General features: G+C 51.5%; 1 protein-coding gene across 1 annotated transcript in view; it reads left to right on the top strand.

Moving 5' to 3' along the window:
* Positions 1-26796, top strand: part of APAF1 (apoptotic peptidase activating factor 1) — a 166241-nt gene that overhangs the window by 41345 nt on the left and 98100 nt on the right. Inside the window, exons 9-14 of the mRNA XM_075344681.1 lie at positions 574-741; positions 824-955; positions 16143-16256; positions 16423-16607; positions 25293-25419; positions 25667-25792. Coding sequence (XP_075200796.1) covers positions 574-741; positions 824-955; positions 16143-16256; positions 16423-16607; positions 25293-25419; positions 25667-25792 — 852 coding nt within the window. The remainder of the gene's footprint in view (positions 1-573; positions 742-823; positions 956-16142; positions 16257-16422; positions 16608-25292; positions 25420-25666; positions 25793-26796) is intronic.

Below are 26796 nucleotides of genomic sequence, written 5' to 3'. Positions count from 1 at the left end.
ATTACACGAGTCGACAAGAACTTTAACAATGAGGGCTTATCCCCAGTCCATAAACAAAATATCTTCCTGTCCTGCTGAATGTTAAGAAACTGTCCTCACATTGGGCACTACATTGGGCTATATCAGTGAACAGACCCAGGAAAAAACACTGAAAAAATTGACATGCTGCTTTTTTCTGCGTCAAAATCTACGAGGAAAATAGATCAGCGTGTGCACCACAAGTCAGGATTCTCATAGACTTTGCTGACATGCGTTTTTCCTTGCAATATTGATTAAAAATCTTCAAGGAAAAACGCATAACAACAGCAACGTGTGCACATAGCCTAAATGTAGCCACAGTTCAGTATCCTGCAAATACTAGCACAATAGCGATATAACTAATTATAGATGCTACCAATGTAAGTATTACAAAAATCCAAGGACGGATGCTAAAGATGAATAAGGGGGTATGACGTATTCCCACGATTTTTTTTCATCAATGTGACTCCCTCCGGAGTTATCCCCACGAGTCACTTCATCAATGTAACTTCCTCAGGGGTTATCCCAACCTAATATACAATGCCTTACTTACAGGTCCTGTGTATTCTGTGGGACATGGAGAGCGAGGATGTAGAGGATATGCTTCAGGAATTTGTCAACAAATCACTGTTGTATTGTGATCGCAATGGAAAGTCATTTCTGTATTATCTGCATGATCTCCAGCTGGATTTTCTCACCGAGCGGAACCGTACTCATCTACCAGTAAGAGCTTACATATATGTACAGTATATTAATGTATATAGGTATTTAGTACGTTGTGTAACTCTGCTTTTTACTATTTTAGGCTCTTCACGCTAAGCTTGTCAGTCAGTATCACAAGCACTATCCACAGGTTCTCCCAACTGCCGACCAAAAGGATTATACATACTGGTACCATTATCTAGCGTACCATATGGCACAGGCAAACATGCACCAAGTAGGTACATCTACACAAGAGCCAATGTGCACATTGGTAATATTTTGTTCCTTGGTTATTGTTGTCACTTACATTTTTGATACAAGTAAAGAAGCACTCCCAACAACTTTTTTTTCTTTGTCGCTCCATTGGGAGACCCAGACAATTGGGTGTATAGCTTCTGCCTCCGGAGGCCACACAAAGTATTACACTTAAAAGTGTAAAGCCCCTCCCCTTCTGCCTATACACCCCCCCGTGCATCACGGGCTCCTCAGTTTTTATGCTTTGTGCGAAGGAGGCACACATGCACGCATAGCTCCACAATTTAGTCAGCAGCAGCTGCTGACTATATCGGATGGAAGAAAAGAGGGCCCATAACAGGGCCCCCAGCATGCTCCCTTCTCACCCCACTCTGGTCGGCGGTGCTGTTAAGGTTGAGGTACCCATTGCGGGTACATAGGCAGGAGCCACATGCTGTTTTCCTTCCCCATCCCTTAAGGGCTCTGGGTGAAGTGGGATCCTAATCGGTCTCCAGGCACTGGGACCGTGCTCCCTCCGCAGCCCCTGGGGAATCTGCTGGACAGGAGCTGGGTATCGTCAGGGACAAGGCCCTGCTACTGTGAGGTACTCTGTGTCCCCTTGGGGACGGCGCATGGAGCGCTTGTGTCATACACGCTGCAGCACTGCTGGGTGTGTTAGTGCGCCGGGACTACCGCGCTGACCGCGCTTGTTTGCCGGCCGCGCTTATAACTTTAGTCCCCGGCTTCTGCGGCCTAGTACCGCATATTCCCGCCCCCGGGCCTGCCAGTCAGGGGAAGGGAGGGACGCTGCACTGGACGTCAGCGCTGAGGGCTGGAGCATACTTTGTATCCTCCTCCCCCCTCACTGAGCACCGTGGGGCACCAGATTCCCGCACTTTCTAGGGCACGCCCACGGCCCCCTCCTCCTCACAGAACGCCGGCAGCCATTCCTGTCAGCACTTCTGAAGCTGGAGAGGAGAGACAACACGGCTCTGGGAGGCCCAGGCAGGGAATCTGGTGATCACACAACCGCTTTGGGCGGTCGGTAAGCCGCACCTGTTTCTAGGTGCTGGCCCCCCTGGGTGCCGAAGTGTATATATATATATATGCTTATATGCTATACATTTACTCTGTACGGTCGCACTGTTAGTTTTTGGCTATATACCCTCCCGGATTGTACTCATAGGAGACAACAGCATGTCGTCCGCAAAAAGCAAGGGTGCCAAAGCACAGGCTTACTTTGCAACCTGTACCTCATGTGCGGCTATACTACCGGCAGGTTCCACCTACCCTCATTGTGTGCAATGCTCGGCCCCTGTGGCACTTACTCAGCCGGAGCCTCTGCCACTGGTGGCCCAAGTGGAACCACCTGCTACCACTGTCCAGGTGAGAGGGACGGAGTTTGCAGTATTCGCTGACAAACTTGCTGAGAGTATGGATAAATGGTCTGCTAAGATACTAGAAGCCTTGCAGTCCAGGCCGGTAACACAGGCCCCGGGCACTGTTGAATCATTGACCCCAGGCCCCCCTCGGTTGGAGAAGCAAAGTGCTCCTGGGGTGACTCATAGGTCCCAAGGTGAGGTCTCTGACACGGACCGCAGTCCCAGACCGCCTAAGCGGGCTCGCTGGGAGCTTCCCTCGACGTCATCACACTGCTCAGGGTCTCAGCAGGAGGACTCTCTAGAGGATGAAGCGGAGGTGGCAGATCAGGATTCTGATCCTGAGGCCGCTCTCAACCTAGATACACCTGAAGGAGACGCCATAGTGAATGACCTTATAGCGTCCATCAATCAGGTGTTGGATCTTTCTCCCCCAGCTCCTCCAATTGAGGAGTCAGCTTCTCAGCAGGAGAAATTCCGTTTTAGGTTTCCCAAACGTACAATGAGTACGTTTCTGGATCACTCCGACTTCAGAGAGGCAGTCCAGAAACACCGAGCTTGTCCAGATAAGCGCTTTTCTAAGCGCCTTAAGGACACACGTTATCCCTTCCCCCCTGACGTTGTCAAGGGTTGGGCTCAGTGTCCCAAGGTGGATCCTCCAGTCTCCAGACTGGCGGCTAGATCCATAGTTGCAGTGGAAGATGGGGCTTCACTCAAAGATGCCACTGACAGACAGATGGAGCTCTGGTTGAAATCCATCTATGAGGCTATCGGCGCGTCCTTTGCTCCGGCATTCGCAGCCGTATGGGCACTCCAAGCTATCTCAGCTTGTCACGCGCAGATTAATGCAGTCACACGTGCCTCTGCTCCGCAGGTGGTGTCCTTAACCTCTCAGGCGTCGGCGTTTGCGTCCTACGCCATTAATGCTGTCCTGGACTCTGCGAGCCGTACGGCGGTAGCATCCGCCAATTCGGTGGCAGTCCGCAGGGCCATGTGGCTACGTGAATGGAAGGCAGACTCTGCTTCCAAAAAGTTCTTAACCGGTTTGCCATTTTCTGGCGACCGCCTGTTTGGTGAGCGATTTGGATGAAATCATTAAACAATCCAAGGGAAAGGACTCATCCTTACCCCAGTCCAAACCAAATAGACCTCAACAACGGAAGGTACAATCGAGGTTTCGGTCCTTTCGGCCCGCGGGCAGGTCTCAATTTTCCTCGTCCAACAGGCCACAGAAGGGTCAGACGAACTCCGATTCATGGTGGTCTAAGTCACGTCCTAAAAAGACCGCCGGAGGAACCGCTCCCAAAGCGGCCTCCTCATGACTTTCGGCCTCTTCACACCGCATCCTCGGTCGGTGGCAGGCTCTCCCGCTTTTGCGACGCCTGGCTGCCACAGGTACAAGACCGTTGGGTGAGAGACATTCTGTCTCACGGTTACAGGATAGAGTTCAGCTCTCGTCCTCTGACTCGATTCTTCAGAACATCTCCGCCCCCCGAGCGAGCCGATGCTCTTCTTCAGGCGGTGTGCACTCTGAAGGCAGAAGGAGTGGTGATCCCTGTTCCTCTGCAGCAACAGGGTCACGGTTTTTACTCCAACTTGTTTGTGGTGCCAAAAAAGGACGGATCTTTCCGTCCTGTTCTGGACCTAAAACTGCTCAACAAACACGTAAAAACCAGGCGGTTCCGGATGGAATCGCTCCGCTCCGTCATCGCCTCAATGTCCCAAGGAGATTTCCTAGCATCAATCGACATCAAAGATGCTTATCTCCACGTACCGATTGCACCAGAGCATCAGCGCTTCCTGCGTTTCGCCATAGGGGACGAACACCTTCAGTTCGTGGCACTGCCTTTCGGCCTGGCGACAGCACCACGGGTCTTCACCAAGGTCATGGCAACAGTGGTAGCAGTCCTACACTCTCAGGGACACTCGGTGATCCCTTACTTAGACGATCTGCTTGTCAAGGCACCCTCTCGAGTGGCATGCCAACACAGCCTGGACGTTGCTCTGGAGACTCTCCAGAGATTCGGGTGGATCATCAATTTTCCAAAGTCAAATCTGACACCGGCCCAATCACTGACATATCTCGGCATGGAGTTTCATACTCTCTCAGCGATAGTGAAGCTTCCGCTGGACAAACAGCGTTCACTACAGACAGGGGTGCAATCTCTCCTTCAAGGCCAGTCACACCCCTTGAGGCGCCTCATGCACTTCCTAGGGAAGATGGTGGCAGCAATGGAGGCAGTTCCTTTTGCGCAGTTTCATCTGCGTCCACTTCAATGGGACATTCTCCGCAAGTGGGACAGGAAGTCGACGTCCCTCGACAGGAACGTCTCCCTTTCTCAGGCAGCCAAAGCCTCCCTTCGGTGGTGGCTTCTTCCCACTTCATTGTTGAAGGGGAAATCCTTCCTACCCCCATCCTGGGCGGTGGTCACGACGGACGCGAGTCTGTCAGGGTGGGGAGCGGTCTTTCTCCACCACAGGGCTCAGGGTACCTGGACTCAGCCAGAGTCCTCCCTTCAGATCAATGTTCTGGAGATAAGGGCAGTGTATCTTGCCCTAAAGGCGTTCCAGCCGTGGCTGGAAGGCAAGCAGATCCGAATTCAGTCGGACAACTCCACAGCGGTGGCATACATCAACCACCAAGGCGGAACACGCAGTCGGCAAGCCTTCCAGGAAGTCCGGCGGATTCTGCTGTGGGTGGAAGCCACAGCCTCCACCATCTCCGCAGTTCACATCCCGGGCGTAGAAAACTGGGAAGCAGACTTTCTCAGTCGCCAGGGCATGGACGCAGGGGAATGGTCCCTTCACCCGGACGTGTTTCAAGAGATCTGTTGCCGCTGGGGGATGCCGGACGTCGACCTAATGGCGTCCCGGCACAACAACAAGGTCCCGGCATTCATGGCACAGTCTCAAGATCACAGAGCTCTGGCGGCAGACGCATTAGTTCAGGATTGGTCGCAGTTTCAACTGCCTTATGTGTTTCCTCCTCTGGCACTGTTGCCCAGAGTGTTACGCAAGATCAGGTCCGACTGCCGCCGCGCCATCCTCGTCGCTCCAGACTGGCCAAGGAGGTCGTGGTACCCGGATCTGTGGCATCTCACGGTCGGCCAACCGTGGGCACTACCAGACCGACCAGACTTGCTGTCTCAAGGGCCGTTTTTCCATCTGAATTCTGCGGCCCTCAACCTGACTGTGTGGCCATTGAGTCCTGGATCCTAGCGTCTTCAGGGTTATCTCAAGAGGTCATTGCCACTATGAGACAGGCCAGGAAACCAACGTCCGCCAAGATCTACCACAGGACGTGGAGGATATTCTTATCCTGGTGCTCTGATCAGGGTTTTACTCCCTGGCCATTTGCCTTGCCCACTTTTCTTTCCTTCCTTCAATCCGGATTGGAAAAGGGTTTGTCGCTCGGCTCCCTTAAGGGACAAGTCTCAGCGCTCTCTGTGTTTTTTCAGAAGCGCCTAGCCAGACTTCCACAGGTACGCACGTTAGAACCCTGGGATCTGAACAGGGTGCTGATGGCTCTTCAGAAACCACCCTTCGAGCCAATGAAGGATATTTCTCTTTCACGCCTTTCGCAGAAAGTGGTCTTCCTAGTAGCAGTCACATCACTTCGGAGAGTGTCTGAGCTAGCAGCGCTGTCATGCAAAGCTCCTTTCCTGGTGTTTCACCAGGACAAGGTGGTTCTGCGTCCGGTTCCGGAATTTCTCCCTAAGGTGGTATCCCCCTTTCATCTCAATCAGGATATCTCCTTACCTTCTTTTCTTTGTCGCTCTATTGGGAGACCCAGACAATTGGGTGTATAGGCTATGCCTCCGGAGGCCGCACAAAGTATTACACTCAAAAGTGTTAAGCCCCTCCCCTTCTGCCTATACACCCCCCGTGCTCCCACGGGCTCCTCAGTTTTTTTGCTTTGTGCGAAGGAGGCAGTCATGCACGCACAGCTCCACAGATTGGTCAGCAGTAGCTGCTGACTATGTCGGTTGGAAGAAAAGTGGGCCCATATCGGGCCCCCAGCATGCTCCCTTCTCACCCCACTCTTGTCGGCGGTGTTGTTAAGGTTGAGGTATCCATTGTGGGTACGGAGGCTGGAGCCCACATGCTGTTTTCCTTCCCCATCCCCCTCAGGGCTCTGGGTGAAGTGGGATCCTATCGGTCTCCAGGCACTGAGACCGTGCTTCATCCACAACTCCTGTGGAGCCTGCTGGATAGGAGCCGGGTACCGTTCAGGGACATGGCCCTGCTACTTGAAGGTACTCTGTATCCCTGTGGGGACCGCGCACGGCAACACCTCAGCTTTGCTGGGTGTGCTAGTGCACCGGGGACCGCGGCGCTGACCGGGTTAAACTGTGCCATTACACACTCAGCGTCGCTGAGTGTGTTTATATGTAGGGACTACCGCGATAACCGCCGCTGCCATGGGAAACTGCGGCGCGGCTGGGACTTGTAGTTCGCCGGGGACTTCGGCGCCGGCCGCGCTTTTACGGCGGCCACGCTTATACTCGAGTCCCCGGCTTTCTTGCGGCCTAGTTTCCTTTTCTCCCGCCCCCAGCCCTGACAGGCAGGGGAAGGGCGGGACGCTGCACAGAACGAGCAGCACTGAGGGCTGGAGTATGCTTTGCATACTCCACCCCCCTCACTGTGCACAGTGTGAGCACCAGTTCCCGCACTTTCTCGGCCACGCCCACGGCTCCCTTCTCTCGTCAGGACGCCGCAGCCATTCCTGTCAGCTCCTCCGACGCTGCAGAGAGGGACAAACCCTGGGAGACCCAGACACGGTCTCTGGTGGCCTCACAACCACTTTAGGCGGGTGGTAAGCAGCACCTGTGGTGCTAGCCCCATGGTGCTGTAGTGTATTGATACATTATTTATTTATAGTATATACTTTACACTGTATGAGCACAGTTCATTCTGGCTATATACCCTATTGTGTTGCTCAGGGAAAACAATAGCATGGCGCCCACAAAAGGCAGGGGTGCCAAAACACAGGCTTATTATGCTGCCTGCGCCGCTTGTACGACCCAGCTGCCGGCGGGTTCCATTGACCCTCATTGTGTGCAATGTTCGGCCCCTGTGGCACTTTCTCAGCCAGAGCCTCTGCTAAGAGGAGCCCAGGGGGAGCCACCTGTTGACACTGTCCAGGTGACGGGGACGGAGTTTGCAAAACTCTCTGAGACTATGGCTAAGATACTAGAAGCCTTGCAGTCCAGGCCGGTATCTCAGCAAAGGGACTCTGTTGAATCATTGTTCCCTGGCCCCCCTCAGTTGGACCAACAATGTCCTCCAGGGGTATCTCATACATCCCAGGCTGAGGGTTCTGACTTAGACCCCAGCCCCAGACCGACTAAGCGGGCTCGCTTAGAATTTCCCTCGACATCATATTGTTCAGGGTCTCAGCGGGGGGAATCTCTGGTTGATGAAGCGGAGACAGTTGATCAGGATTCTGATCCTGAGGGCGCTCTCAATCTTAATACTCCAGACGGGGACGCCATAGTGAACGATCTTATTGCGTCCATCAATCAAATGCTGGATATTTCTCCCTCAGCTCCTCCGGCGGAGGAGTCAGCTTCTCAGCAGGAGAAATTCCGTTTCAGGTTCCCCAAGCGTACACCGAGTATGTTTCTAGACCACTCTGATTTCAGAGAGGCAGTCCAGAATCACCATGCTTGTCCAGATAAGCGTTTTTCTAAGCGCCTTAAGGATACACGTTATCCTTTTCCCCCTGACGTGGTTAAAGGTTGGACTCAGTGTCCCAAAGTGGATCCTCCAATCTCCAGACTGGCGGCTAGATCCATACTTGCAGTGGAAGATGGGGCCTCGCTCAAAGATGCCACTGACAGGCAGATGGAGCTCTGGTTGAAATCCATCTATGAAGCTATCGGAGCTTCTTTTGCCCCAGCATTCGCAGCCGTATGGGCGCTACAAGCTATCTCAGCAGGTCAAGCGCAAATTGAAGCAGCCACATGCACGTCCGCGCCACAAGTGGCATCCATTACCACTCAGACCTCGGCATTTGCGTCTTACGCTATTAATGCTGTCCTGGACTCTGCGAGCCGTACGGCGGTTGCAGCCGCCAATTCGGTGGTACTCCGCAGGGCCTTGTGGCTACGGGAATGGAAGGCAGATTCTGCTTCCAAAAAGCACTTAACCAGTTTGCCAATTTCTGGCGACAGGCTGTTTGGCGAGCGTTTGGATGAAATCATCAAACAATCCAAGGGAAAGGATACATCCTTACCCCAGCCCAAACAGAACATACCCCAACAGAGGAGAGGGCAGTCGAGGTTTCGGTCCTTTCGGGGCGCGGGCAGGTCCCAATTCTCCTCGTCCAAAAGGCCTCAGAAAGAACAAAGGAACTCTGATGCATGGCGGTCTAAGTCACGCCCTAAAAAGACCGCCGGAGGCGCCGCTAACAAAGCGGCTTCCTCATGACTTTCGACCTCCTCTATCCGCATCCTCGGTCGGTGGCAGGCTCTCCCGCTTTTGCGACACCTGGCTGCCACAAATAAAAGACCGCTGGGTGAGAGACATTCTGTCTCACGGTTACAAGATAGAGTTCACCTCTCGTCCCCCGACTCGATTCTTCAGGTCATCCCCGCCTCCCCAGCGAGCCGAGGCTCTTCTGCAGGCGCTGCGCACTCTGAAGGCAGAAGGAGTGGTGATCCCTGTTCCTCTTCAGCAACAGAGCCACGGTTTTTACTCCAACTTGTTTGTGGTCCCAAAGAAGGACGGGTCTTTCCGTCCTGTCCTGGACCTGAAACTGCTCAACAAACACGTAAAAACCAGGCGGTTCCGGATGGAATCCCTCCGCTCCGTCATCGCCTCAATGTCCCAAGGAGATTTCCTTGCATCGATCGATATCAAAGATGCTTATCTCCACGTACCGATTGCTCCAGAGCACCAGCGCTTCTTGCGCTTCGCCATAGGAAACGAACACCTGCAATTCGTGGCACTGCCGTTCGGCCTGGCAACAGCCCCACGGGTTTTTACCAAGGTTATGGCTACTGTAGTAGCGCTCCTACACTCGCAGGGTCACTCGGTGATCCCGTACTTGGACAATCTGCTGATCAAGGCACCCTCTCAAGAGGCATGCCAACGCAGCCTCGACGCTACCCTGGAGACTCTCCAGGGTTTCGGGTGGATCATCAATTTTCCAAAGTCAAATCTGACACCGGCCCAATCGCTGACATATCTTGGCATGGAGTTTCATACCCTCTCAGCGATAGTGAAGCTTCCGCTGATCAAGCAGCAGTCACTACAGAAAGGGGTACAATCTCTCCTTCAAGGCCAGTCACACCCCTTGAGGCGCCTCATGCACTTCCTGGGGAAGATGGTGGCAGCAATGGAGGCAGTCCCTTTCGCGCAGTTTCACCTGCGTCCCCTTCAATGGGACATCCTACGCAAATGGGACAGGAAGCCGACGTCCCTCGACAGGACCGTCTCCCTCTCTCAGGCGACCAAAGCTTCCCTTCGGTGGTGGCTTCTTCCCACTTCATTATCGAAGGGGAAATCCTTCCTACCCCCATCCTGGGAAGTAGTCACGACGGACGCGAGTCTGTCAGGGTGGGGAGCGGTTTTTCTCCACCACAGGGCTCAGGGTACGTGGACCCAGCAAGAGTCCTCGCTTCAGATCAATGTTCTGGAAATACGGGCAGTGTATCTTGCCCTGAAAGCGTTCCAGCAGTGGCTGGAGGGCAAGCAGATCCGAATTCAGTCGGACAATTCCACAGCGGTGGCATACATCAACCACCAAGGCGGCACACGCAGCCGACAAGCCTTCCAGGAAGTCCGGCGGATTTTGATGTGGGTGGAAGCCACAGCCTCCACCATATCCGCAGTTCACATCCCAGGCGTGGAAAACTGGGAAGCAGATTATCTCAGTCGCCAGGGCATGGACGCAGGGGAATGGTCCCTTCACCCGGACGTGTTTCAGGAGATCTGTTGCCGCTGGGGGGTGCCGGACGTCGACCTCATGGCGTCCCGGCACAACAACAAGGTACCAATGTTCATGGCACGGTCTCAAGATCCCAGAGCTCTGGCGGCAGACGCCTTAGTTCAGGATTGGTCGCAGTTTCAGCTCCCTTATGTGTTTCCTCCGCTGGCACTGTTGCCCAGAGTGTTACGCAAGATCAGGGCCGACTGCCGCCGCGCCATCCTCGTCGCTCCAGACTGGCCGAGGAGGTCGTGGTACCCGGATCTGTGGCATCTCACGGTCGGCCAACCGTGGGCACTACCAGACCGAACAGACTTGCTATCTCAAGGGCCGTTTTTCCCATCTGAATTCTGCGGCCCTCAACCTGACTGTGTGGCCATTGAGTCCTGGATCCTAGCGTCTTCAGGGTTATCTCAAGACGTCATTGCCACTATGAGACAAGCTAGGAAACCAACGTCCGCCAAGATCTACCACAGGACGTGGAAAATTTTCCTGTCGTGGTGCTCTGCTCAGGGTATTTCTCCCTGGCCTTTTGCCTTGCCCACTTTTCTGTCCTTCCTTCAATCTGGACTGGAAAAGGGTTTGTCGCTCGGCTCCCTTAAGGGACAAGTCTCAGCGCTCTCTGTGTTTTTCCAGAAGCGCCTAGCCAGACTTCCACAGGTACGCACGTTCCTGCAGGGGGTTGGTCACATCGTCCCTCCTTACAAGCGGCCGTTAGAACCCTGGGATCTGAACAGGGTGCTGATGGTTCTTCAGAAACCACCATTCGAGCCAATGAGGGATATTTCTCTCTCACGCCTTTCGCAGAAAGTGGTTTTTCTAGTAGCAGTCACTTCACTTCGGAGAGTGTCTGAGCTAGCAGCGCTGTCATGCAAAACCCCTTTCCTGGTGTTTCACCAGGACAAGGTGGTTCTGCGTCCGGTTCCGGAATTTCTCCCTAAGGTGGTATCCCCCTTTCATCTCAATCAGGATATCTCCTTACCTTCTTTTTATCCTCATCCAGTTCACCAATGTGAAAAGGATTTGCACTTGTTAGATCTGGTGAGAGCACTCAGACTCTACATTTCTCGTACGGCGCCCCTGCGCCGCTCGGATGCACTCTTTGTCCTTGTCGCTGGCCAGCGTAAAGGGTCACAGGCTTCCAAATCAACCCTGGCTCGGTGGATCAAGGAGCCAATTATCGAAGCTTACCGTTCGGCTGGGCTTCCGGTTCCCTCAGGGCTGAAGGCCCATTCTACCAGAGCCGTGGGCGCGTCCTGGGCTTTGAGGCACCAGGCTACGGCTCAGCAGGTGTGTCAGGCGGCTACCTGGTCGAGCCTGCACACTTTCACGAAGCACTATCAGGTGCATACCTATGCTTCGGCGGATGCCAGCCTAGGTAGACGAGTCCTTCAGGCGGCGGTTGCCCACCTGTAGGAAGAGGCCGTTTTACGTCTCTCTTACGAGGTATTATTTTACCCACCCAGGGACTGCTTTTGGACGTCCCAATTGTCTGGGTCTCCCAATAGAGCGACAAAGAAGAAGGGAATTTTGTTTACTTACCGTAAATTCCTTTTCTTCTAGCTCTAATTGGGAGACCCAGCACCCGCCCCTGTTTTTTTGTGTACACATGTTGTTCATGTTGAATGGTTTCAGTTCTCCGATATTCCTTCGGATTGAAGTTACTTTAAACCAGTTTATAATTCTTTTTCCTCCTTCTTGCTTTTGCACCAAAACTGAGGAGCCCGTGGGAGCACGGGGGGTGTATAGGCAGAAGGGGAGGGGCTTAACACTTTTAAGTGTAATACTTTGTGCGGCCTCCGGAGGCATAGCCTATACACCCAATTGTCTGGGTCTCCCAATTAGAGCTAGAAGAAAAGGAATTTACGGTAAGTAAACAAAATTCCCTTCTTTGTCCTCATCCAGTTCACCAATGTGAAAAGGATTTGCATTTGTTAGATCTGGTGAGAGCACTCAGACTCTACATTTCTCGTACGGCGCCCCTGCGCCGCTCGGATGCACTCTTTGTCCTTGTCGCTGGCCAGCGTAAAGGGTCACAGGCTTCCAAATCAACCCTGGCTCGGTGGATCAAGGAACCAATTCTCGAAGCCTACCGTTCTTCTGGGCTTCCGGTTCCCTCAGGGCTGAAGGCCCATTCTACCAGAGCCGTGGGTGCGTCCTGGGCTTTGCGGCACCAGGCTACGGCTCAGCAGGTGTGTCAGGCGGCTACCTGGTCGAGCCTGCACACTTTCACGAAACACTATCAGGTGCATACCTATGCTTCGGCAGATGCCAGCCTAGGTAGGCGAGTCCTTCAGGCGGCGGTTGCCCACCTGTAGGAAGGGGCCGTTTTACGGCTCTATTACGAGGTATTATTTTACCCACCCAGGGACTGCTTTTGGACGTCCCAATTGTCTGGGTCTCCCAATGGAGCGACAAAGAAGAAGGGAATTTTGTTTACTTACCGTAAATTCCTTTTCTTCTAGCTCCAATTGGGAGACCCAGCACCCGCCCCTGTTCCCTTCGGGCTGTTGTTCTTTGTGTACACATGTTGTTCATGTTGAATGGTTTTCAGTTTTCCGAACTTCCTTCGGATTGAATTTACTTTAGACCAATTTATAAGTTTCCTCCTTCCTGCTTTTGCACCAAAACTGAGGAGCCCGTGATGCACGGGGGGGTGTATAGGCAGAAGGGGAGGGGCTTTACACTTTTTAAAGTGTAATACTTTGTGTGGCCTCCGGAGGCAGAAGCTATACACCCAATTGTCTGGGTCTCCCAATTGGAGCTAGAAGAAAAGGAATTTACGGTAAGTAAACAAAATTCCCTTCATTTCAGATTCCCTTATTAATATTCATGTATTTTAATGTTGATGTATTTAAATATTAACCAATCAACATATTATCCAGTTTCCAGGGACATTTGAATCCTCTGAACCACATGACCAAAATTCATACTAGCCAGCACACACAATCTTTTATTTGTGGACTGAAAGTCAGTTTCTTAATGTAATAAAGTATAGAAGCACGGTCTGATAGAGCGCTAAGGGAGGCCACAGTATTGGATTAAGTTTTGTAGAATTTTTTGTTTTCTATCAGCCACAACGCGTTTCGATATACACTATCTTCATCATTTGATGAAGATATTGTATATATCGAAACGCGTTGTGGCTGATAGAAAACAATAAATTCTACAAAAATTAATCCAATACTGTGACCTCCTTAGCGCTCTATCAGACCGTGCTTCTATACTTTACTGCTGATCTTCCCCTCTGTGGGTTCACGGCAAGAGCTGCTTGATACGGAGGTCAGATTACCAGAGACGCCCAGTGACATGTCAGGTGACCAGCTTTTCAGGAATCTGCTTCCCTGAATGGACATCGTGGGCTAACAGGTTAGAAGACTACTGACACCACACTCCCGTCTTATACCATGGTTGTGCGAGGGCTGCACAACCACATCAGGTGAGCAGATTTTTTCTCCTCCTCACCACTATCTCCCAGACCCTTCACATGTGCTCCCTTGTTCAATTTTTTATTCAGTTTCTTAATGTAAGTCTATGACAGCCTCGATGTGAGTCTCATTGGCTTAAGGCCCCGTCACACTAAGCAACATCGCTAGCAACATCGCTGCTAACGAACAACTTTTGTGACGTTGCTAGCGATGTTGCTGTGTGTGACATCTAGCAACAACCTGGCCCCTGCTGTGAGGTCGTTGGTTGTTGCTGAATGTCCTGGGCCATTTTTTAGTTGTTGCTGTCCCGCTGTGAAGCACACATCACTGTGTGTGACAGCGAGACAGCAACAACTAAATGTGCAGGCAGCAGGAGCCGGCTTCTGCGGAGGCTGGTAACCAATGTAAACATCGGGTAACCAAGAAGCCCTGTCCTTGGTTACCCGATATTTACCTTTGTTACCAGCCTCCGCCGCTCTCACTGTCAGTGCCGGCTCCTGCTCTGTGCACATGTAGCTGCAGGACACATCGGGTTAATTAACCCGATGTGTGCTGTAGCTAGGAGAGCAGGGAGCCAGCACTAAGCATTGTGCGATGCTCCCTGCTCTGTGCACATTTAGCTGCAGCACACATCGGGTAATTAACCCGATGTGTGCTGTAACTAGGAGAGCAAGGAGCCAGCGCTAAGCAGTGTGCGCTGCTCCCTGCTCTGTGCACATGTAGCTGCAGCACACATCGGGTAATTAACCCGATGTGTGCTGTAATTAGGAGAGCAGGGAGCCAGCGCTCAGTGTGCGCTGCTCCCTGCTCTCTGCACGTGTAGCTCCGTGCGCTGGTAACCAAGGTAAATATCGGGTTGGTTAACCGATATTTACCTTAGTTACCAAGCGCAGCATCTTCCACGCGGCGCTGGGTCTGGTCACTGGTTGCTGGTGAGCTCACCAGCAACTCGTGTAGCGACGCTCCAGCAATCCCTGCCAGGTCAGGTTGCTGGTGGGATCGCTGGAGCGTCGCAGTGTGACATCTCACCAGCAACCTCCTAGCAACTTACCAGCGATCCCTATCGTTGTTGGGATCGCTGGTAAGTTGTTTAGTGTGACTGGACCTTTACTGTCACATGGTGTCTGGCTCCATCCTGACCGAGTGTTAAGCCTACATATGACACTGTTCACACAGCAGAGTCGAAAACTCCAAACAATGCTGCTTTTGAGTTGCACAGACAGGCCTCGGACGTCGACCCGCTGTGCTCTTGTTAGTAATCTGGCTTGCAGGAGTTAATTTCCGCTAGCCTGTGGATTGCTGTTTGAGTCACATGTTGCAGGAGATCTATCACAGTCACCTCCGTCCCTTTTTAAAATGGTGGAGCCTTGTGCTTTGTTATCCAGTTGCTAGTGAACTTGTGTGCTATTTGGTGTATTGTGGAAATACTCTTGTTGTCTGATTATTTCATCCCTTCCTTTAGTTTCCTCCTGATCACGTATTGTCTATACCTCTGTGAATGATTGCTGTGTTTGAGTTTTGGTTTCTCCCCCTTCTGTGTTTTGTGTGGGATTAACCACTCCTGTTTAGGCCCTCTCCTGGGTGAAGAGAGGGTGGCCACTAGACCAGGGTTGCTCAGGAGCTAGGGCAAAAAAGGCTGCCCAAACATAGTAACCTTCAGCTGGACCTCTGGGATCAGCGTCAACTTGGGTTCCCCTAGTCTGTGGGACAGTTTAAGCTCCCCCATCCCTTGTGATACCGTCTAACCCCATGACACTTAATTGGCAAAGCATCTACCAGTCCACGCAACGGAGATTGTGTGAAATGGGTAAGCAGAATGGTGTCAAGCAGTCCAGAATAGAGGATAGGACTGTCCCTGGAAACCGGAGTAGACAGCACGCACGCACGCACGCACGCACACACACACACACACTATTTCAGTGAGTGCTGACTTTAGGTTAATCAATGGCCATATTCATTAAATTACTAAATTAAAGGACTTGTTGACTACTTGGACAATTATAATCACTTATGGTGACGGCCAGTCAGCACTAGCTTCACTCTCTCGTTCTTCGGACAAATCAGACATCTGGAAGAGGTGAGAGCTACAGCTGCTTTCTCACTTTCTCAAACATCAATTATTTACTAAGGAGGGGGGGAGTGAAACCAGCACCACTGATTGGCCGCAGGGATCATGTGACATAACACTGTAATGCGATCCTGGTTAGAGCCAGTGCTGGCACTGCTGCAACAAGACTGGCATCGGAGACTATAAGTGTTATTATTTTACTGTAAGGAAACTTATGGATTGAGAAGGGGTTGTCCTAAGTAGTGGACAACCCCTTTTAAATCATTTAAATCTACCTTACTATTCATAAAATTGTCTGGTTTCTAACAATTAATTAAAATTGTGTTTAGTGTAAAGTCTTCCATTTATGATAATTACCATGTTTTATTAATATTATACAGGAACTTTGCTCCCTGCTGTTTTCATTTGATTGGTTAAAGTCAAAGACGAGATTATTTGGGCCTGCACACCTCATTCACGAATTTGTGCATTACCGGAGCATACTCGATAAACAGGTGATTCTTGAGCCATTTCTTTTACTGCTATTTTTCAATACAACTAGCAATTAGATAACCTACCGTGCTGCAAAAACGTAATATAACTGGACTGATTGTAATTGGCTCTAAAATTTTCATGCTGTGGTTTATGAAATTAGTCCTTTTTGTTTTTATCATTCTATAGGACAGCAAAGCACGTGAGGATTTTCAAGAGTTTTTGTCTGTAAACGGTCATCTCCTAGGGCAGAATTCTCGTATAAACCTGGTCCAGTTGGGACTCTCTCAGCCAAATGAATCTGCAGTATATAAACACGCTATTCAGCATGCCAAAGAAGAGCTTCATAGAGGAGCACTGTATGTTAACTGGATGTAAGTAACAAACTGACGTGAACACAGGATCCAAGTCGCCATAATATCCATTCTTAAGGCCCCGTCACACGCAATGATATCGCTAGCGAGCGTACCCGCCCCCGTCGTTTGTGCGGCAAATCGCTGCCCGTAGCGCAGAATATCGTTTGGAGCCGTCACATGGACTTACCCGCCTAGCGATGTCGCTGTGGTCGGCAAACCGCCTCCTTTCTAAGGGGGCGGTTCGTGCGGCGTCACTAAGCGGCCGCCCAATAGAAGCGGAGGGGCGAAGATGAGCGGCCGTAACATCCCGCCCACCTCCTTCCTTCCTCGTTGCCGGCGGCCGCAGGTAAGCTGTAGTTCGTCGTTCCCGCGGTGTCAAACGTAACCATGTGTGCTGCCTCGGGAATGACGAAAAACCTGCGACCTCAACAATCAACGTTTTTTTTGAAAATGAACGACGTGTCAACGATGGACGATTTTGTGAGTACTTTCCATTGTAAACGGTCGCTCATTGGTGTCACACACAACGACGTCGCTAACGATGCCGAATGTGCGTCACGGAATCTGTGACTCCGGCGATATATCGTTAGATACGTCGTTGCGTGTGACGGGGCCTTTAGTTCTGAGATCCAGTTAGATCATTGCTGGGTCTTAAAGGGAACCTGTCAGGTCCAATATGGGCCCAGAACCACGAGCAGTTTTGGGTACATATTTCTAATCCCTGCATATTTCTAATCCCTGCCTAACTGTCATAGCATATACTAGCATACATAAAGAGATCTTTAGGAACCTATTTCTAAAGATCCTTAATGATATGCTAATGAGCTCAGGGACTAGTTGCAAAGGCGTTACTTCCTCGACTAGTCTGCCCTCTTAGCATGTTAGCACACCCACAGGGGCGTGCTAACATGCTATTTAATGCCCATTGCCCAGTGTCATTGGGGGTGACGCACATACCTGTATCCATTGTCATCGCTTCAGACGCCGGGGAGTTTGTATAATCAGAAGTCACTTCACTATCGGTCATGCACAGTATAAAGCCGGATATACTCATCCCGGCTTCAGAGAGGTCAAGTACACATGACTGGAAGTGTCGGGGACTTCTGATCCATGCGCACTGCCCGGCGTCTGAGGCGGTGACAACTGACTTGGGCATGCTAATATGCTAAGAGGGCAGACTAGTGAGGGGAAATAACGCCCTTGTGACTAGTTCCTGCACTCATTAGCATAAGATAAAAGATCTTTAGAAATACTTTTCTAAACAGCTCTTTATGCTAGCTATACAGGGACGGTTAGGGGTACTTCTCACATAGCGAGATCGGTAGCGAGATCGGTAGCGAGATCACTGCTGAGTCACTGTTTCTTCGGCGCTCCATTGGGAGACCCAGACGATTGGTGTATAGCACTGCCTCCGGAGGCCACACAAAGCAATTACACTAAAAAGTGTAAGGCCCCTCCCCTTCTGGCTATACACCCCCAGTGGGATCACTGGCTCACCAGTTTTCTGCTTTGTGCGAAGGAGGTCAGACATCCACGCATAGCTCCACTGTTTGTAGTCAGCAGTAGCTGCTGGCTATATCGGATGGAAGAAAAGAGGGCCCATATGGGGCCCCCAGCATGCTCCCTTCTCACCCGCGGTGGTGCTTGTAAGGTTGAGGTACCTATTGCTGGTACAGAGGCTGGAGCCCACATGCTGTTTTCCTTCCACATCCCCTGGAGGGCTCTGTGGAAGTGGGATCTTGCCGGCCCCCAAGCCCTGAGGCCGGGCTCCATCCACAGACCCAGAGAACCTGCTGGATTTGGAGCATGAGTACAGTCAGGGACAAGGCCCTGCATCATTCAGGTACTCGGTGTCCCCGGCAGGCACGGACACTCTCAAGGCTTGCTGAGCGTTATAGTGCGCCGGGGACAGTAGCGCTGTGCGCTGGGGTTAGGTCACTGCAGCTTTGCTGAGTGACGTTACATGTTGGGAACTACTGCGCCGACCGCTCCTGGAGCGGCGGCGCAGCTGCGACTTGTGGTGCGCCGGGGACTTTGCGCCGACCGCGCTTTTACGGCGGCGGCGCTTCTAACTTTAGCCCCCGGCTTCTGCGGCCTAGTGCCGCTTCGTTCCCGCCCCCACCCTGTCAATCAGGGTAGGGGAGAGACGCTGCTCAATTGGCAGCGCCGAGGGCTGGAGCTTTATTTACATGCTCCAGCCCTCTCACTAGGCACAGGGGGAAGCAGGCTTCCCGCTCTTCGTCTGTATACGCCCAGGGCCCGCCCCCCTCTCCACAAGGACGCCGGCAGCCATTACACATGCAGTCTGGCTGGGGAAAGGCAGCAGGCTCTGGGAGACCCAGACTAAAGGGATTTCGGCGACCACACACCCGCTCCTAAGCGGGCGGTAAGCTGCACAGTAGTGCTGGCCCCTCTAGTGCCTCAGTGTTATATTAGTGTACTTTTTTCTTGGTACCATATATATATATAGTTGCACTGTAAGGTCGCTTCTTGGCTGTACACCCTGTACTGCTCTGAGGAGGCAGCAACATGTCATCCGCAAAACGCAAGGGTGCCAAGGCACAGGCTGTGTACACTGTTTGTACTGCATGTGGGGCTGATCTACCGGCAGGCTCCAATGACTCTCATTGTGTGCAATGTTCAGTCCCAGTGGCACTTCGTCAGCCAGAGTCTATGGTGGTGGTAGCCCAGGCAGAGACGCCTGTGAACCCTGCCCCGGTGACGGGGACAGACTTTGCAGTTTTTGCTGATAAAATGTCTGTGACTATGACAAAAATCCTGGAGACCTTGCAGTCCAGGCCAGTTACTCAGACCATGGACACTGCTGTGTCTATGCTCTCCGGTCCCCCTCAGTTGGAACTAATCCGTACTTCAAGAGGGTCTCAAGCATCACAGGCTGAAGTCTCTGACTCAGATGACAGTCCCAGGCAGCCTAAGCGAGCTCGCTCGGAAAGACCCTCGACGTCATCACACTGCTCAGGGTCTCAGCGAGAAGAGTCTCTCTGTGATGAGACTGAGGACGGTGATCAGGATTCTAATCCTGGGGCCCCTCTCAATCTGGATGCCCCTGATGGTGACGCCATGGTTAATGACCTTATATCGGCAATTAATAGACTTTTGGATATTTCTCCCCCAGCCCCTTCTGCAGAGGAGGCAGCTGCACAGCAGGAGAAGTTCCATTTCCTGTATCCCAAGCGTAAATTAAGTGCTTTTTTGGACCACTCTGACTTCAGAGAATCGATCCAGAAACACGACGCTCATCCAGACAAGCGTTTCTCTAAACGTTCTAAGGATACCCGTTATCCTTTTCCCTCTGAGGTGGCCAAACGCTGGACCCAGTGTCCAAAGGTGGATCCCCCAATTTCCAAGCTTGCGGCTAGATCCATAGTCGCAGTAGAGGATGGCGCTTCACTTAAAGATGCCAACGACAGACAGATGGACCTTTGGTTGAAATCTGTCTATGAAGCTATCGGCGCGTCGTTTGCTCCAGCATTCGCGGCCGTGTGGGCACTCCAAGCTATTTCAGCTGGTTTAGCACAGGTGGATGCTATCATACATCCGGCAGTACCGCAGGTGGCGTCCCTAACTTCGCAAATGTCTGCGTTTGCGACCTATGCTATCAATGCTGTCCTAGAATCTACGAGCCGTACCGCTATGGCGTCCGCCAATTCTGTGGTTTTGCGCAGAGCCTTGTGGTTAAAGGACTGGAAAGCAGATGCTGGTTCCAAAAAATGCTTAACCAGCTTGCCATTATCTAGAGACAGACTGTTTGGTGAGCCATTGGCTGAAATCATAAAACAGTCCAAGGGTAAGGACTCTTCCTTACCACAGCCCAGAGCAAGTAAACCTCAACAGAAAAAGTGGCAGTCGAGGTTTCGGTCCTTTCGAGGCTCGGGCAAGGCCCAATTCTCCTCGTCCAAAAGGACTCAGAAAGAACAAGGGAGCTCAGATTCCTGGCGGGCTCACTCACGCCCCAGGAAAGCAAATGGAGGAACCGCTTCCAAAGCGGCTACCTCATGACTTTCGGCCTCCTCCCTCCGCATCCTCGGTCGGTGGCAGGCTCTCCCGCTTTTGCGACATTTGGCTGTCACAGGTCAAAGACCGGTGGGTAACAGACATTTTGTCTCGCGGGTACAGAATCGAGTTCAGTTCTCGGCCTCCACTTCGGTTCTTCAGAACCTCCCCACACCCCAACCGAGCAGATGCCCTGCTGCAGGCGGTGGACTCTCTAAGAGCAGAAGGAGTCGTGATCCCTGTCCCCCCTCAGGAACGGGGGCGAGGATTTTACTCCAATCTCTTTGTGGTTCCAAAAAAGGACGGCTCCTTCCGTCCTGTTCTGGACCTAAAACTGCTCAACAAGCATGTGAACGCCAGGCGGTTCCGGATGGAATCCCTCCGCTCAGTCATTGCCTCAATGTCTCAAGGAGATTTCCTAGCATCAATAGACATCAAAGATGCTTATCTCCACGTGCCGATTGCTACAGAGCACCAACGCTTTCTACGCTTCGTGATAGGAGACGACCATCTCCAGTTCGTAGCTCTGCCATTTGGTCTGGCGACAGCCCCTCGGGTGTTCACCAAGATCATGGCGGCAGTGGTAGCAGTCTTGCACTCTCACGGACACTCTGTGATCCCTTACTTGGACGATCTACTGGTCAAGGCACCCTCTCAAGAGGCATGCCAACTCAGCCTGAATGTTGCACTGGAGACTCTCCAGGCGTTCGGGTGGATCATCAACTTCCCAAAGTCAAATCTGTCACCGACCCAATCACTAACGTATCTTGGCATGGAGTTTCATACTCTCTCAGCGATAGTGAAGCTTCCGCTGGACAAGCAGCGGTCTCTACAGACTGGGGTGCAGGCTCTCCTTCAAAGTCAGTCGCACTCCTTAAGACGCCTCATGCACTTCCTCGGGAAGATGGTGGCGGTAATAGAGGCGGTTCCGTTTGCGCAGTTTCATCTGCGTCCACTTCAATGGGACATTCTCCGCCAATGGGACGGGAAGTCAACATCCCTGGACAGGAAAGTCTCCCTTTCCCAGACGGCCAAGGACTCTCTGCAGTGGTGGCTCCTTTCCACCTCATTATCACAGGGAAGATCCTTCCTACCACCGTCCTGGGCGGTGGTCACGACAGACGCGAGTCTGTCAGGGTGGGGAGCAGTGTTTCTCCACCACAGGGCTCAGGGTACGTGGACTCAGCAGGAGTCCACCCTTCAGATCAATGTTCTGGAAATCAGAGCAGTGTATCTTGCCCTACTAGCCTTCCAACAGTGGCTGGAAGGGAAGCAGATCCGAATTCAATCGGACAACTCCACAGCGGTGGCATACATCAATCACCAAGGGGGGACACGCAGTCGGCAAGCCTTCCAGGAAGTCCGGCGGATTATGATGTGGGTGGAAGCCACGGCCTCCACCATATCCGCGGTTCACATCCCCGGCGTAGAAAACTGGGAAGCAGACTTCCTCAGTCGCCAGGGCATGGACGCAGGGGAATGGTCCCTTCACCCGGACGTGTTTCAGGAAATCTGTCGCCGATGGGGAAGGCCGGACGTCGACCTAATGGCGTCCCGGCACAACAACAAGGTCCCAACCTTCATGGCACGGTCTCGCGATCAAAGAGCTCTAGCAGCAGACGCCCTAGTGCAAGATTGGTCGCAGTTCCGGCTCCCTTATGTGTTTCCACCTCTGGCACTCTTGCCCAGAGTGCTACGCAAGATCAGATCCGACTGCAGCCGCGTCATACTCGTCGCTCCAGACTGGCCGAGGAGGGCGTGGTATCCGGATCTGTGGCATCTCACGGTCGGCCAACCGTGGGCACTACCAGACCGACCAGACTTACTGTCCCAAGGGCCTTTTTTCCATCGGAATTCTGCGGCCCTGAACCTGACTGTGTGGCCATTGAGTCCTGGATCCTAGCGTCTTCAGGCTTACCCCAAGGGGTCGTTGCCACCATGAGACAGGCTAGGAAGCCCACGTCTGCTAAGATCTACCACAGAACGTGGAGGATATTCTTATCCTGGTGCTCTGCTCAGGGAGTGTCTCCCTGGCCATTTGCATTGCCTACCTTTCTTTCTTTCCTGCAATCTGGGTTAGAAAAAGGTTTGTCGCTCGGCTCCCTTAAAGGACAAGTCTCGGCGCTATCCGTCTTTTTTCAGAAGCGTCTAGCACGACTTTCTAAGGTGCGCACGTTCCTACAGGGGGTTTGCCATATCGTTCCCCCGTACAAGCGGCCGTTAGATCCATGGGATCTGAACAGGGTACTAGTTGCCCTCCAGAAGCCGCCCTTCGAGCCTCTGAGGGAGGTTTCACTTTCTAGACTATCACAGAACGTGGCTTTTCTGGTAGCGATCACATCTCTTCGGAGAGTGTCTGAGCTAGCAGCGCTGTCTTCCAAGGCTCCCTTCCTGGTCTTCCACCAGGACAAGGTAGTGCTGCGCCCCATTCAGGAGTTTCTCCCGAAGGTGGTATCCTCTTTTCATCTTAATCAGGATATCTCTTTGCCTTCGTTTTGTCCTCATGCAGTTCATCGGTATGAGAAGGATTTACATTTGTTAGATCTGGTGAGAGCACTCAGAATCTACATTTCCCGCACGGCGCCCCTGCGCCGTTCGGATGCACTCTTTGTCCTTGTCGCTGGTAAGCGCAAAGGGTCGCAGGCTTCTAAGGCCACCCTGGCTCGATGGATCAAAGAACCAATTCTTGAAGCCTACCGTTCTGCTGGGCTTCCGGTTCCATCAGGGCTGAAGGCCCATTCTACCAGAGCCGTGGGTGCGTCCTGGGCATTGCGACACCAGGCTACGGCTCAACAGGTGTGCCAGGCAGCTACCTGGTCGAGTCTGCACACTTTCACCAAACATTATCAGGTGCATACCTATGCTTCGGCGGACGCCAGCCTAGGTAGAAGAGTCCTGCAGGCGGCAGTTGCCTCCCCGTAGGGGAGGGCTGTCTTCGCAGCTCTAACATGAGGTATTTCTTTACCCACCCAGGGACAGCTTTTGGACGTCCCAATCGTCTGGGTCTCCCAATGGAGCGCCGAAGAAGAAGGGAATTTTGTTACTTACCGTAAATTCCTTTTCTTCTAGCTCCTATTGGGAGACCCAGCACCCGCCCTGTTGTCCTTCGGGACTTTTGGTTGTTTTTCGGGTACACATGTTGTTCATGTTGAACGGTTTTCAGTTCTCCGACGTTACTTCGGAGTGAATTTGTTTAAACCAGTTATTGGCTTTCCTCCTTCTTGCTTTTGCACTAAAACTGGTGAGCCAGTGATCCCACTGGGGGTGTATAGCCAGAAGGGGAGGGGCCTTACACTTTTTAGTGTAATTGCTTTGTGTGGCCTCCGGAGGCAGTGCTATACACCAATCGTCTGGGTCTCCCAATAGGAGCTAGAAGAAAAGGAATTTACGGTAAGTAACAAAATTCCCTTCTTTTGTGACGTAGCAGTGACCTCATCAGCGATCTCGCTGTGTGTGACACTAAGCAGCGACCTGGCCCTTGCTGTGAAATCGTTGATCGTTACACACAGTGCTGGTTCATTTTTTGCTCGTTGCTCTCCCGCTGTGACGCACACATCGCTGTGTTTGACAGCGAGAGAGCAACGATCTGAATATGCAGGGAGCCGGTGTCTGGAAGCTGCGGATGCTGGTAACCAAGGTACACATCGGGTAACCAAGCGAAGCGCTTTGCTTGGTTACCCGATATTTACCTTGGTTACTAGTGTACGCCGCTCACAGGCTGCCTGTGCTGGCTCCCTGCTCCCTGCACACGTAGCCAGAGTACACATCGGGTAACTAAGCGAAACACTTTGCTTATTAACCCGATGTGTACCCTGGCTACAAGTGCAGGGAGCCAGCGCTAAGCGGTGTGCGCTGGTAACCAGGGTAAATATTGGGTAACCAAGCAAAGCATTTTGCTTAGTTACCCGATATTTACCTTGGTTACCAAGCGCAGCATCGTTTCCACGAGTCGCTGGTCACTGGTCGCTGATGAGATCTGCCTGATTGACAGCTCACCAGCGACCATGTAGCGACGCACCAGCGATCCTGACAGGATCATATCTTGGTCGAAATCGCTGGTACGTCGTTTAGTGAGACAGTACCCTTAGGCAGGGATTAGCAATATACACCCAGAACTGCTCGTGGTTCTGGGTGCATAATGCACCTGACAGGTTCCCTTTAATAGCTGGAATCTAATTTAATGATCACCTAAAGATTAGACTGTGACCTACTTAAATATAGGTAAGGGAGCTCTGTTTTTCTGACTTAAAGGGGTTGTCCACTACTAAGACCTCCCCTTCTTAGATGTTGTAGTGGTGTAGTCCTTGTAAAAAAAAAACATCTTTATCCTTACCTCCAATACCATTCCAGCGATGTTGGCACCAGGTCTCCCTGCCCTTGTGTCACATCAATGTGTCACGTAAATGCTGCAGCCCATTAGTGGCCAATGACGTGCTCCTTTACTCACGCTTTTCATCGGACACCAGAGTTTCGTTTGAGGGAAGTGAGAGCGCTGCAACCTATCACCAACCACTGCTGGGCTGCAGCGTTCGCTTGGATGGAACGGTGCCGATACACAGTAAGCTTTCCTAGTAGCCACTTCTGACAGTCACACCAATTAGTCCATTGCCAGGCCCCCTGCCTCTTTGTGCCCCATAATTATTTTGTCTTGGCTCTTTGGTAGCTGATCTATTGATAATTGATTTTCAGAAACAAACAAAGCATGAAGAACATGGCAAGCTTAGCGGTGCGTCCCCACAAAGAGGCAGTATACCATGCCTGCTTTTCTCGAGATGGACAGAGGATTGCCTCCTGCGGAGCTGATAAAACTTTACAGGTAACCAAACATTTAAGCTAACTGCTTGCCTCCTTTCTTGGTGTCCATCATTATGCATTATATTACTAAAACTATTACATGGAGTCATTTTCTGTATTCTGTTTCTGCTGCTCTCAGCAAAAACCTGGTGACCCATTCCCTTTTAAATTTCTGCCACCTCTAAAAACATGAAAACATTTTTAAAGTTACATACAGTAATCTAGAAGGTATGATAAACCAAATTTCAGGGTTGTTTTTTTTTTACTAGATCTTTAAAAGTGAAACAGGGGAAAATCTGCTTAATATAGCCGCTCATGATGATGAAGTTTTGTGCTGTGCTTTCTCTTCTGATGACCGATATGTAGCAACCTGTTCAGCTGATAGAAAAGTGAAGGTAAGACCATCTTTATTTTAATTTTCCCTACCACTCTACCTATCCTGCTATTTCCTATATTTCCTATATATGTGTTTCGTTTTTCCCGCAACGTTTTGTTTGAGGGGACGCAATGAAGAGTTTGGCTCTACAAAGAAGCATGGTCTCATTAATGGGTGGCGCTGCATTCACTTACCATAGTTTCTTTCATCGACGCGCCCTAAAGACATCCATAATCAACTGTGGTGATTGACGTACGAAAAGTGAGTGCAGTGCCATGGCACTTTTTCTATCGCCGCCAGCCCACAGCTTGTTTCTCTGAAACAGAATGTCTTGAGGGTTCCGTGACAGAAGCAATGTGAGTGACGGCAACACTGTCCTCTGATGAAATTTTGTTTTAAGGGCGAGTGACAGCAACTCCACCCCACGGATTCTGTTACTGCCATGAGACAAATGATCATCTGTGGCTGTGCCTGTGTCACTCACACTACTTTTAACTCCACCTCTTCATGACATCCTGCTATAGAGAAACAAACTACAGTCTGATGGTGACAAAAGAAGTTTGCCTGCTATGCACTCATCTGTCGTACAACCTGGAGCAGTTATAGGGATGACTGTATAGGGAAAAGCGCAGGGTATCTTAACCCTAGAACGCGCAACCATAGAAATCTACCATAGAAAACAAGTGACCTAGCAGGCCTGCGAGGCCCCAGGTATGCGTTCTAGGGTTAAAATAAAGCATATTATAAGTGTTGATGGGTTGACAATAGAGATTTACAAAGGTAATTTTAAGTATTGAACAATCTCTTTAAAATACCAGTTCACTGCAGGGCTGGAAGCAGACAGGTCCTAATAGTTTGTGGCTGACACTGTTATGTGGGTAATGTCCCTCAATTCTGTTCTAATGTCTCCCGTCCTGGGCCTCTTCCTGGTATATATGTGGCCCATCCTGGCATGTATGTTCCCCATCCTGGTGTATATGGCTCTCATCCTGGGCCCATCCTGGTTATATTTCCCCCGATCCT

Source organism: Anomaloglossus baeobatrachus, chromosome 4 (genome assembly GCF_048569485.1).
Source record: "Anomaloglossus baeobatrachus isolate aAnoBae1 chromosome 4, aAnoBae1.hap1, whole genome shotgun sequence".
In the NCBI taxonomy this organism is placed as follows: domain Eukaryota; kingdom Metazoa; phylum Chordata; class Amphibia; order Anura; family Aromobatidae; genus Anomaloglossus; species Anomaloglossus baeobatrachus.
This window is presented reverse-complemented; position numbering and strand designations above follow the sequence as displayed.